A 13,489-nucleotide genomic window follows, 5' to 3' on the forward strand; every position below is an offset into this window, starting at 1 on the left:
GACTATTCACAAATCTATATTTGATTACTAACCTCACTTTTGAACATTGACTTACAAATAAATGGACGACGGGTCTAATACAAAAACCACGAAAAAAATGTCCCAAGTCAACCTATTCGAAATTTAAATTGTAATGTCATCGCAGTATCGCGCTGTCAGTAGAACAAATGAAGACTAAAGCGGAGTGTCGCGCTCTGTATACGATTTTAGCGCCTTACAAGTGCGGACACTTTTTAGCGCGGACCCGACGTCCATATAATTGTAAGTCAATGCTTTTGAACTAACATTTTCAAAATAAGATTTTAATATGTTATTCAAATGTATATTGCTGGAAAACGTGATGAAATATCAAGCCGAAATCTTCAAAATATACGTGAAAGTGTTACTTATTTTATTTATTGAGTGCAAACCGGTTTGTTTACTTTTTTCTGACATAATAGATTGGAATAGACTTTAAATAATTTAATAAATTGATATAGATATTTTTATTAAAAACTATGACACTTTTGATGTGTGCAGTTTGCTTGAAAGGAATGACTTGCACGTACCGTCGTCGGGCACGCGCAGCTTAAGCCGCACGGCATGTCCCGCGGCGTGGTCGGCGCGCAGAGCCGCCGGCGAGCCCAGCGCGCCCAGCTCGCCGTACGACATTATCGCTATGCGGTTGCACAGCGCCTCCATCTCGTCCAAGCTAAGACGGGGATCATTTCTTATTTATTGTTCTTATAATATTTATTAATTCAATACCATGATATTTTACTACCACGGTTTTGGATATATTTTTTGTGAAAAACTCTACTACAGGCGTACCGCTAAGTTACGTAACAGTATGCTGCGCACGGGATAATTTCAACAAGATATTTCTGGCTTTTTTTGTTAAGAATTATAATTTAAGATTTTTCTGATATATTTTTAATACTGATCGACTCAGTTTCATGTAAGGATCATTTCATTGTAAGGGACGACAAAATCGGGACAGCAAAAGTTGGCCAAATTTCATAAAATGTTTTATTTAACACAAAATGAATGAAATTGTTAATTTTTTTTTAATAAGCTGATACACTTAGTTCTTATAAGGATGATTTCATTGCATCGGAAGAAAAACTCGGGACAGCAGAAGTTGATATTTAATAAAATTATTTTTCATACTAAATGGTTCCTAAGACAGATTTCCCGTATCTCCTATAGTTTGGGCATTCACTACACTGTAACCAGTTAAAAAAACGCACTGTATATTGTTTGTGACGAGTTTCTCGACAGTTACATCGTGACGACATGTGAGATGATTGTGGAGGTCACCTGTGCGAAGTGATGATGACGGCGCGACCCTGCGCCTGCCCCCTCCGGAGCGCGCTCCAGACGCGTCTGCGCGCGGACACGTCCACGCCGGCCGTGGGCTCGTCCAGCAGCGTCACGGGCGCGCCCTGCGCCAGCGCCGCCGCCGCGGCCAGCCGCCGCTTGCAGCCGCCGCTGTAGTTGGCCACGTACACGTTGGCGTACCGCCCCAGACCTGTCATAGACGCCTTCACAGTATTATTTTGGTTTGAGTTAACAACGCCGATCTTGTTACTGCTAGCTAGGGCACTTTTAGATGCGGTATAAATTCTTGAAGTGGTACACTCTCGGCATTGAAAAAAACAAACACGGCGAAATGTTGGCAACACTTAAGTGGAGCAGGTGCGAGAGATTGTAAAGAGTTTACCGAGTGCTGGAACGAATGTCGAAAAAGTAAGATAAGCGTACCAACGACTTCTATCCAGGATTTAACTTCCTTGTCCATGTCGTCCCCAGACAGGCCGCGCAGTTTGAGCAGCAGCACTAGGTTGTCGCGCCCCGTCATAAACTCGTCCAGTCCGAAGAACTGCGGGCAGTATCCTAGGGACTGCAGGTACTGTGGAGCAAAGTTATTAGTTTACATAAGTGTACCACAATTTCATGGTAAATGGGAAAAAAGAAAATTTGTGTTAATAAAATTGAAAAGAAAAACGATCTTCATGTTTGTGAATGTCTAACATTTTGCACGTGGGAAATGCCAGACTTTGTTATAATATACGACGTAGTTAGGTACTATTTATATTTATTTAAAATTGATTATGGAGAAATTCACCTATGAATGTTAAAATTTAAAGTATCGTAGTTGCCTGTAAATCTGTAACGTCCAATTGTCATTGAAATGTTATCTATAAAATCGCGTTATGATAATCAGCTGGCAGTGAGATGTCTTGCAAAGATCTGAGGGTCACTGCGCTCATCACCCTGAGACATAACTTGACAAGTCCCTTGTAATTTTACCAGCACTCTTACCCTCCAAAACCGGAACGCAGTAATGCGCACATTACCGCTTGACGGCAAAAATAATCAAGGTGGGAATACTTCCCTGGACGAACTCTTTCACAAGGAGCTCTACTGCTACAGAAATGCACAATAAATAAATGCTCACCTGTTGCCGAGGACGCCTAAGGAAGTGTCCGTTGGCGAATACTTGTCCCTGAGTCGCGCAGTGCTCGCCCGTGATAATACGGAACGTACTAGACTTGCCCGCACCGTTCACGCCCAACAAGCCGAAGCACTCGCCTGAAAAATCTAGAGTTGTACCACACCCCGGACACTCCATACAACAGTCGAAAGTTATTTACCTACTACTACATACAGCCAAGCTCTCTCTGCACACGCGCAAATGTGTGCGTGAAGTGGCAGGGTTACCCATCACATTCTCGTATCTATTACATGATAAGCGCGGCGACTTAGCGAAAATTCTAACGCGAATCAGTTATCTAAAATTCTATTAATAGAATCCTAAATTATTAGGATTAGTGTAATTAAACATATGTTTATTAGGTATTTATATTGTTATAATCTGTATTCTATATTTTTTAAATTTGTATTAAATATTACTCTGCACTATATTAATGAAAAAAACAATACCCGAATGAGTCTCAGACATAAGTTTTTTTTTATTTACTTCGTTTCACCTCTCGGAAAACGAAAGAAACTCGTCTCGTTATCCCGTCTAAACGGGATAAAGAGACGAGTTTCTGACCACAAGCAGCCGTACAGAGCATAATTCACGACCATTATAAATAGTAACATACAATTAATTATGTTGTATATTAAAGTACAAGTTTCGTAATGAACAAATAAAAACTATATTCAAATATCAAAGCCGTCTTAGCGTGAAAAAGCTCGCCGACAGCCTTGTTGTCGTGCAGTCAATGAGACCGACAAAGTGCGGGGCATAGTGCGGTATCTAAAGCTAGGGAGGGGCGGAGAGTGTCGGTTCTCGTTACTTTTTGTTCTCTGGTTGTGCACTTGTTGCTTGTTGCGAAATTTGAGCAACAAACAATCATTAGCTGCGTCCAGACACAGAACGTTACGTAAGGATTTGATTTATTTACCTATTTAATCTTCACGTACTTTTTAGCCTATTAAAACTAACTATGGCTTTCTCCCCCACATGCGCCAAATCGCTCAATGTATCTGGAGGCGTGGTGGCTACACGCCTATCCATAAGAGTTGGAGTACCACTCAGAGCTGCGCCCGTTATCCTGAGACATAAGTTGACAAGTCCCATGTGCCTGTACTTTCACCAGCATCCTTACCCTTCAAAACTGGAACACGGTAATGTTGACACTACTGCTTGGTGGCAGAAATAGGTAAGGTGGCAGTACCACACTGCACGAACTTTCATAAGGAGTTCTACTCCTACAAAAAGTCAGATTTAGTACACTATTACTCCGTCCGTTTATTTCAATTTTGACATAAGCATGCGTTCCATAATTATTGACATACAACCATAAACAAAAAAGCAATACTTTCTGGACTCTTTTATTTTTAGTTTAGTTAAGCGACGTGCTCTTTAGCTCCGATATTTATCGAGTCAACAGATTGTGTAACGAAGATAATTCAAGTTGATAAATTTTAACACCTGTCTAATAAATATAATGAAATGAAATAAATTATAAATAATTATAATACATTCTTCTTGTTTATTATAATTCATCGGCAGATACTTCTCCATATGAACGGGAATCATTACTTGAATCCCCAGTAACATTAATTATTAATTCTTGAGTACATAAATTGTCAAACGCAACATCACGATCCCAATCAGACAATATTTTCTTTTTTGAACCCGCTCACATTCACGATAAAAATTACATCGTAAAAAAAATCGATTCGGAATCGCAGCATTATTCGATTAGAATTAGAGCTGTCAAAAGTTAAATAAATGGTTGAACGGAGTATATTAAAGCGTAGGTATTTTCGATTTTGTGTGAGAGTGATGTATCTGTTACGTAGTAACTACTAAGTAATCTGTGGTTTTCGGAAGCGGACTAAACAAATAAAAAATAACATACAAAATAAAACTACCTTTTCGAACGGAGAAGCTGACACCCTTGACAGCGTTGCAACTCCTGAGGCGGAAACAGCGAAAGCTAGCGTAGTTTTTGTGCACGTCATCGACCAACATTGCGTCAGGTATTTGCGCCACCGCTGCAAGAAATGACTAGGTCATTATTTGAGCAATTTTTAAATGTCAGTGGCCTCATCGTATTACTTGAATCTCAGGGTGACTTTCAAAGTGACTTGAGAAATTATACAGAAGTGTCAGAGTAGTGTAAGGGCTCATTTAGAGTGGAGGCGCGGGCACGGCGGCGGGTGCGGGCGCGCGGTTCTTGGCGTCTTCACTTTCACAGTGCCGAAGCAGCTACAAGCGAGTAGATTCACACGTCGAAATGGCAAACAGACGCTATACCAAGCACTGTGAAAAGAACGGGCGGACCGAGCCAATAGATCTACTCGCGTCGAGACAGGCGCGCGGCCACTGTAAACGCAACGAGTGTCTACGTACATTTGTACGTACTACGTACACTCTGAATAAGGTTACTTACGCTGCGCAATGCTCTTGTTGACGTAAGTCGCTTCCTTTATGACCTTTTCATCGGTGTAATGTTTTTGCGGCTTGGAGTATTTCAGGTTAGTCACCTTGTCCCGCAAGAGGTTCAGGTAGCCATGTTGAGCGAAGATCACGAGCATCTGCAGTTTCATAAATTCATAGAGATACTATTTTAGGGTATCGATGTGGTCGTCTTCATAGCGAATTAATAACACAATGACTTTCCACGTGGAATTTTTGATTATACAGAAGTTATGCGGAAGGCGATGAGAGAACACATGGTAGTGCGCGAGACGCGTACCTATACGAAGCCTGAAGATGGTGACAATGCTAAATGTGTCCCTACACTATTATAACCCAGAGTTCGATATTATCAAGATATTTATTGTCTGAAAGTCAAAATCAAATAATAATTTATTCCATAGGTAAAATTTTAACACTTGAAAACGTCATTTTTTAAGCTACTGCTCGTTCACTACGCTCCTCCCTGAGACAAACGAGCAAGAAGCTCTTTGCTCTTTTCAAATAAACTTAAATTCTATGGAATACACTTAGAATCATAATTGTGTGGAATCTAGACTCGTGTTGGCTTTCCATACGTCTTTATCTAACATATACTCATCAATTTTGTAATATGACTTATCGATTAAAATACTTGGTAACGTAAATTTTAATTTTAGGAAATAATAATCTTAATATATTCTCCAGAATCTTATTGTAAAAACGTATACAGTTCCCCATAAAACAATCGTTTACCTTAGTCAAACGAAATCGTGGTACTATGAGTTTGGACTTTAGTTCTAAGGTCAATATGATGGATATCTTCTTTCTTTGATAATTATCATGTTTATCTCATAAATGTTCGATATTTAGGGAATTTGTAAAATACTAACAACCTCCCAGAATTATATTACTAACATCATAAACATTAAATGTTGTTCCATTTTTTTTAACCGTCATTCAGATTTTAGTTTCGTACATAAATAATAATATTTTATGCGATCGTTGCATAATTGCTGTAAAAAAAATACCGTATTTAGGCCTAAGTATAGGTATGAGATTTTAAGACCTAATTATGTAATGATTGCATACAACACTTTTTCTACAAGTAAATAAAATAATGAAACAGAAGCAATATTTAATGTATATTTTGCTAACAAAATAACAAACGCAATTTCTTTTTAATAAAATTTAACCCATTTATTAGGATAAGCAAAGGTTCCACCCATCGAGTATAATATAACCAGAAAGAGAGATGAAATAAGGGCCATTCATCCCTGGCAACTAATCAGGCAGATGGGCCTTATAACACTTTTAAATATTAACTCTCGTTTGCACTGAAATCATTAGAAAGCTGAAATAGTAAAGCGGCAACAGCTACCCTGTGTACGTCTGCGTATATTCCAAAAATATTCTAACTATGGGCCTGTTCCATTCGGTGGTGTGGAACGGAATCACATTTCATCAGTAATTAAAGGTTACCTATCACAAGCTAGAAACATGATTTACTGAATTTTGTTTCTCCGAAAAGCTTTAGGTTTTTATTGAATAGATTTTGTGTCATTTTTCCGGAAACACGTTACGGTTTTTGTTATTACACCATTCAATGTTTCACTATTTTGACATGTTGACAAGTTAATCTTTTCCACATTTTTATTTCCCCAACAAACCGGTAGACCAATGTATATAATGGAATATTTTTATTTAGTAAAAAAAAACGATACCATGATACATTTTCGTTATATTATTTCTTATTACAAATATTAAAAGTATTAGAACGCGTCGCACAATACAACTCGTCAAATTAAAGCACCTCGCATCTTTAGAAAATACGGTAAACGAGATGCAAGTTAATTTGATCGAGTTGTAGTTGCTCGCTTCGCTCGTTCGGTTCGTGCTGCTATTTCATATACTAACCTAACCTAAACCTACGGGGGTCGTACCGTCTCGGTAATGCAAACAAATTCGGCTCTGGCACGTATGTGTAACAATTATTCTAATAATAGGTTTTCGGACAAACGATACTTCTGCTGTAACACATTTCTGAGTTGCAAATTTATTCCAAAAGTCATTGCAACTATTGAAAAAAAGTCGAACCGTTTTCGGAGTAATGAAATAAGGAAAAAGAAATTCGAGTTTGTAATAGGCTACCGTCATTAAATATCAAACACGTAATTTTTCAATTTTCGTCCATTATAGCAAAGCTATAATTAAACTGCTCTAATTAGGCTGCTCGATTTGTAGTGAAACAATTGACGACACCCGTCAATTGTTTCGAATTCGGTCTGGCCAATCAGAACCCAGTTGTCACTGGAATAATTTGGTGGAATAGTTTTCAAACAAACTAAATGACATTTCGTCTCTATTTCTGGTTATATACTCGATGGATCCACCATACAGCCTCTTCATATATTTATTTATTTTATTTAAAAAACCCAAGAGATAGAATAGAACTGGCTAAGTACCGCATATGTTTTAAGCAATTTTTTTTTATAAAAATTTATGGCCTAGTCAGACTTTCAGGCCAATTTAACCAATCGGAAGGCAGTAAAGCGTGTGAGTAGCGTCCTAATTGATATTTTAAATTGCAAAAATATGACTTTCTTATTTTGAATCTCATTATTGTTCTGTGTACTATAATGAAACTGTTCAACTCAGTGGGGAGTACCATAGACAATAGAATTTTGATTCAGAACTTAGAAGAGCGCCTTCATGATTACGAAATTATAATTGGAGTAAAAAAAAGTATTTAAATAGGTCACTCTAAACGGTGATAAGCCGGTAAGGTAGCAAAAGACAGCACGCAGGAAACGTTGCTAAACGTAGTTGTTTATAAATACATATCTAAAAAGTGTCAGATAGTACAACAAAAACTTGTAAGGTCTTTGCGCGGCCACGGATAGCACAATCAAGATGGTAACATACTATTCAGAGTCAATATAGTCTCGAAATAAAAGAAAAATCGATACAATAAGAAGAAGCGCCAATTGGGCCACTGATGCTGTCAAAGGTACGGCGGCGATACCTACCCAGGGAGTGATAATATTAAACACTTACCATGTACATTACAGCTTGTGCAAGAAGTATTAGCATTTGTTCACCAGGTCTGTCTGTGCCGAAACAGAAGTAGCAACCTGGACTATTTTGATCTGAAACACAGAATACAATACAACTTAAATGGCATCGTGTTTAACTGTCTTCTAAACCAAGTACAACCGGATTTTTAATTAGAGATAAAAACTGACAGCTAATAGTGTTACTTTTAAATATAATAGCTATGGTTATGAGTGGCGTTTGGGTCACTTCTAAACGAAATCACTGAACAAGTCGAATTAGACGCTTCTAGCGCTGCAATCGCGCGTCTGCGTTTTCCTTCACTAGTTGTGAATGCAAAAATCGCGCGCGTCACGACAACTGCGCTGCGGTAGCACTTCTAGACATTGTATGAAAATTATACTTGTTTTTTTAGCATTAAACAGTAGGACATTTTAGTAGCAGCAGAACTCCTTGTGAAAGAGTTCGTCCAGGGAAATACTGCCACCTTATCAATTTCTGCCGCCAAGCAGTAATGTGTGAGCATTACTGCTTTCCGGTTTTGAAGGGTAAAAGTGTAAAAGTGAAATTACGGGCACATGGGTCTTTGAAAGTTTGAGACATAAGTTGACAAGTCTCATGTGTCTGTAATTTCGCCAGCACATTTACCCTTCGAAACCGGAACGCAGTAATGCTGACATTACTGCTTGGCAGGTGAAATAGGTAAGGTGGCAGTAATTCCCTGGACGAATTCTTTCACTAGGAGCTTTGTAACTACTATACTAAAATATGATTGTCACGGTAGTAAAAGCATCACGCTATTCAGTGTTGGGCGTTAATCAATTAAATTTCAATCAGATTAAAAAATCTATTCAATTGAAATCAATTGCAATTGATTTGATTTCAATTGAATTGATTTTAATTGCAATTACATTAATTGCAATTAATTTTCTTAGTTGTTCTAAGAAACAATTGAAACTAACAGTTAAAACCGAAACTACCGAATAAATGTGTCATTACGAATATGGGTTAGGGGGTGGGTTAGCCCTTTTTTTTTTAAATAGAAATATAGAAATAGAAACCATTTATTGTAACGCCACATTATAAAAAAAAACACAAAAACAAAGACTAATATAACTAAAACAGAAATAACACAAAGAACAGCGTAAAAACATTTCAACAACAAGTTGCATAATACTATACTGACATGTGTGCGGCTGTGGCGTGTACAAAAGGATCCCATTCAGCTAAAGTCACAACCAAGGCTAGGTTGTGACGCTGGTTTTCAATGGGCCCTTTTGTTAGTTAGTTAGTTGTTAGTTACCGACCCCCTAACACAAGGGTTTTGTGTTAGGGGGTCGGTTAGAGGGTGGGTTAGGGGTGTGTTAGGGTGTCGGTTAAAGGGTCGGTTAGGGGGTCGGTTAGGGATCGGTTTAGGGGTCGGTAGGGGTTTGGTTAGGGGGTCGGTTAGCGGGTAGGCTAGGGGGTCGGTTAGGGGTCGGTTAGGGGGTCGGTTAGGAGGTCGGTTAGGGAGCCGGTTAGGTAGCCAATTAAGGAGTCGGTTGGGGGCCGGTTAGGGGGTCGGATTAAATTAGTCGGGTTGGATTAGGTTTTAAGGAGTGAGTTTGGCGGTGGGTTAGGGGGTGAGTTAGGGGGTGGGTCAGGAGGTGGGTGAGAGGGTTTGAGGGGGTGGGTAAGCGGGTGAGTGACCCACCCCCTAACTTACCTCCTCACCCACCCACTCACTCACTCAAAATCGTGTCCGCCATCTTGGATTTAGAAATGAGTGCCATATTCGTAATGAGCACCCCGAAATACCTCGAAAATGATACCCATATTGCATTTACTTGAAAAGTCGTGTCCGCCATCTTGGACTAAGAAATAAATACTATATTTGTAATGAGAACCCCCAAATACCTCGAAAACGATACGCAACTTGCCATTATTTGAAAAATCGTGTCCGACATCTTGGATTTAGAAATGAGTGCCATATTCGTAATGAGCACCTCCAAATACCTCGAAAACGATACCCAACTTGCCATTATTTGAAAAGCGTGCCCGCCATCTTGGACTAAGAAATAAATACTATATTTGTAATGAGAACCCCCAAATACCTCGAAAACGATACGCAACATGCCATTATTTGAAAAATCGTGTCCGTCATCTTGGATTTAGAAATAAGTGCCATATTCTTAATGAGACCCTCCAACTTGCCATTATTTGAAAAGTCGTGCCCGCCGCATTGAAAAGATTGAAAATTGATTAATTGTTAATTGCAGATATACGCGAGTAACGATTGATCAATTGTTAGTTGCGAGAACCGCAATTAACACGGTTCTCGCAACTAACAATTGATCAATCGTTAATTGCTGTTTCGCAATTGACAATTAATTAATTGTCAATCTTTAATTGCCAGAATAATTAAATTTTGCCCAATACTGACGCTATTCAATAAAATAACACCTTCATATCACGAATAAAACAGCTGTACTCACCGCAGCAATTCTTAAGCTCCGATCTAGCGATCATCTGTGTCTTACACAAGTGTACAACCGTGTCACACTGGGCATTTATCTCGGCGCTTTTGCCTCCGTTGTATAAAGCCAGCAGCGCCGCGTGAGGTGGTATAAACACTTTCGAAATACTGATCATTATCAGCCAAACGCCCATTTCAGATTTTGGTCCGGAGTCGTTAATTATTGTTACGGTAGCTGGTAATAAACCTGTAGGAGAACAATTGTTTTAACTCAATTCAAATCTTAATTTTGGGCAAAATATCCACATAGTGTTAGATCATCGAGTACATAAACAGAAATAGAGACGAAATGTCATTTAATTTGTTTGAAAACTATTCTGCCAAATTATTCCGGTGACAACTGCGCTCCGATAGGCCAGTCCGAATTCAAAACAATTGACGGGTGTCGTCAATTGTTTCACTTCAAATCGACCAGTTTAACTTGAGCTTTGCTATAATGGACGAAAATTAAAAAAACACATATTTAATATTTAATTACCCATGAAATGTGGTTCCGTTTGTTTTGTAATTAGATGTTTTGCTGTTTTTCCCACACCACCGAATGGAACAGCCCCCCATAATTAGAGATATTATCTTTATTACAATAAATACAGAATATTTTTGGAATATACGGAGTATAAACCATTGGGCCACCGAGTATAAGGCCCGCCTAATATTCTTAAAAAATTGCGTATAGATACAGTAGTAAACTCCAATAACAGTAAGGTTTTTTATTATTATTATATTTTATAATTCATAGTGACGGGACGAACAAGTCGTGCGTCAATATCCGTAACAGCTGCTGTGCCACTCGGAGCTTTAAATCGCAAAGACCTTAAATTCCATTCAAATTCAAATTCTATTTATTTGCCACACACAAAAAAAACATACAAATGAAAAATGTTACACATAAATAGTAACTAAAAACACAAAACTATATCTATGGTTACAGATGTGTGGCGAGGATTCTGAGCTCTATATATGCTGTGCAAACTTAGTTTAGACATAAGTTAACTAGGCCCGTGTGCCTGTAATTTCACCAGTACCCTTACCTTTCAAAATGGGAACTCAGTAATGGTCACATTACCGCTTGGCGGCAGAAATAGGCATGGTGACAGTACTTCCTGGACGAACTCTTTCACAAGGAGCTTACTGCTACTAAGCAGCTTGCGTCTTTTGCTCTTTGTATTGCATATGTAGATTAGTATAGATTGATTAGTATAATAACACTTACCTGCGATCATGAGGACGACGGTGAGCATTCCCAGCGCTGCTCGCTCGCCGAAACCGAAACTGACGAAGTACGTGAACGCGAGGAACGCCATTACTGCCAATTCGAAGACCACGAAAGCGAATACTGCAATCAAATAATTCTAAATTAATATCCTTTAGCTGAACAACTACATGGATTTAGTAATTAACTTTAACTGTCTCTGTGGCCGAATAGTAACATGCCGACTGCCACGCAGAGGTCCCAGGTTCGGTTACCCGGTCCGGGAGAATATTTATATGTCCTACATTTATTTCTCTCGTGAGTTTGGGTGTAATTTGTGGTTGTCTATGTGTGTGTCCATGGCACCCGCGACACAGGGCTTCCCTTGATGTTGTTGTTGTTAATTAAATTATATATATCTCATTAGGGTTTCTATACAATTTACGTACAAGATTCTTTTTGTCCTAAGCTTCCGGTTTAGTTTCGGCGCATTGAACTTATTTTAATTCAGTTGGCGTTATTATTCAGTAATTATAAATACCAACTGGCTATCTTAGATTCAGTTGAAAATCGTGACACGAGGCTTGTACGTGACTCGGATTTAGTAGGGACGAGCAGGGCGCCTACCACAATCTCTTAAAACAACTTTACCCTTACATTAACCTTACTTACTTACTTACCTTACTTTAACTTACATTAACTTTTCGTACCATGACGCGCTTAAAGTAAGTCTATTATAATGTTAAAACTATCATGTTTTATTGACAGCTTTGTGAGTATTAACTCACTCAATTCAAGTAATATTGTTTTTATGTCAAATTTAGCAATCTTAAAATAGTTACTCGGACGCAGTGGAAACAATATTATTTTCGAATTTATTGTCTAAATATTGATTTGTAATGACTAAAAGTTAAGTGAACTTATTTATTTACATAAATCTCTTCAATATTTTGTTTATTTTTTTATTTAATAGTACATACGAAATAATTTCTCGTTAAATAAAAATACGCGATACTTATTTCTTACAATTGTGACAGCGACATCTAGATGCTCCTTGCCGACACTAACAGTTGACCCTAGACTACAATTCCGAATTCATACCGTGACTATCAAGACTCATCTTTAGGCCACACTCTGCCACGCTGAGTCAATGCGGTTTGGGGTAATGCAACTAAACATTTACAAATATGTACGTAGCTTACGAATTAAAGTCATAGGTGCACAATTAATTATTTTTTTTAGTTGGAACTTTGTAATGTTTCAGTGGATTAAAAAGTTTTTCAATTCTTGAGTTCCTAAAGTTCACAGAGAAGGGCAGCATCCGCATCAACATCCGCATTCATCGATATTTATTGCGGATGTCCGAGCCGTGACATGACCTAAAAGGTACGTTGGAATAATTTACAAACCTTCCAGAAACAAACTAAGCTGAAAAAGAAGCTCAGCTATTGTTTCATCCTCATCAGCTATTGTTTCATCATTCATATCAAGCCGATTGATACTTTTGTTAATAAATGTCACAAAATCGTTGAAATAATATTTTATAACAGTACCAAATGAAATATAACGCTTGTTCATGTAGATAGATTCAGTAAGGATGTATATTCTTCGCGTTCTTTTTTTTTAATACACAAGACCAGCATCAACACGGTGAAAAAGCGTCCGAATCAGCTTTCGCTGATGTGTAAAAAACTTGCATCAGCAACAACACGAATAATTGTAAAAATAGTAAACTATCCTTAAAATTATAACAAATCGAAGGTTTCTCAATGATATGTCTTTGTTCGTTTTGTTAGTGGTGACGCTATAAGAAAAAATTTAATAGCTTCGA

The 13,489-nt window shown here is 38.2% G+C and overlaps 1 protein-coding gene across 1 annotated transcript in view; it reads right to left on the bottom strand.

Moving 5' to 3' along the window:
• Positions 1–495: 495 nt before the first annotated feature.
• Positions 496–13,489, bottom strand: part of LOC113230808 (ATP-binding cassette sub-family A member 1-like) — a 65,017-nt gene continuing 52,023 nt past the window's right edge. The window contains exons 22-30 of the mRNA XM_026464897.1: positions 11,680–11,802; positions 10,426–10,653; positions 7,955–8,046; positions 4,893–5,037; positions 4,372–4,494; positions 2,441–2,574; positions 1,744–1,891; positions 1,300–1,510; positions 496–691 (exon numbers count right to left, since the gene is read on the bottom strand). Coding sequence (XP_026320682.1) covers positions 496–691; positions 1,300–1,510; positions 1,744–1,891; positions 2,441–2,574; positions 4,372–4,494; positions 4,893–5,037; positions 7,955–8,046; positions 10,426–10,653; positions 11,680–11,802 — 1,400 coding nt within the window. The remainder of the gene's footprint in view (positions 692–1,299; positions 1,511–1,743; positions 1,892–2,440; positions 2,575–4,371; positions 4,495–4,892; positions 5,038–7,954; positions 8,047–10,425; positions 10,654–11,679; positions 11,803–13,489) is intronic.

This window comes from Hyposmocoma kahamanoa, unplaced genomic scaffold (assembly GCF_003589595.1).
Source record: "Hyposmocoma kahamanoa isolate Upper Pololo Valley unplaced genomic scaffold, ASM358959v1 64, whole genome shotgun sequence".
NCBI classification, from domain to species: Eukaryota; Metazoa; Arthropoda; class Insecta; order Lepidoptera; family Cosmopterigidae; genus Hyposmocoma; species Hyposmocoma kahamanoa.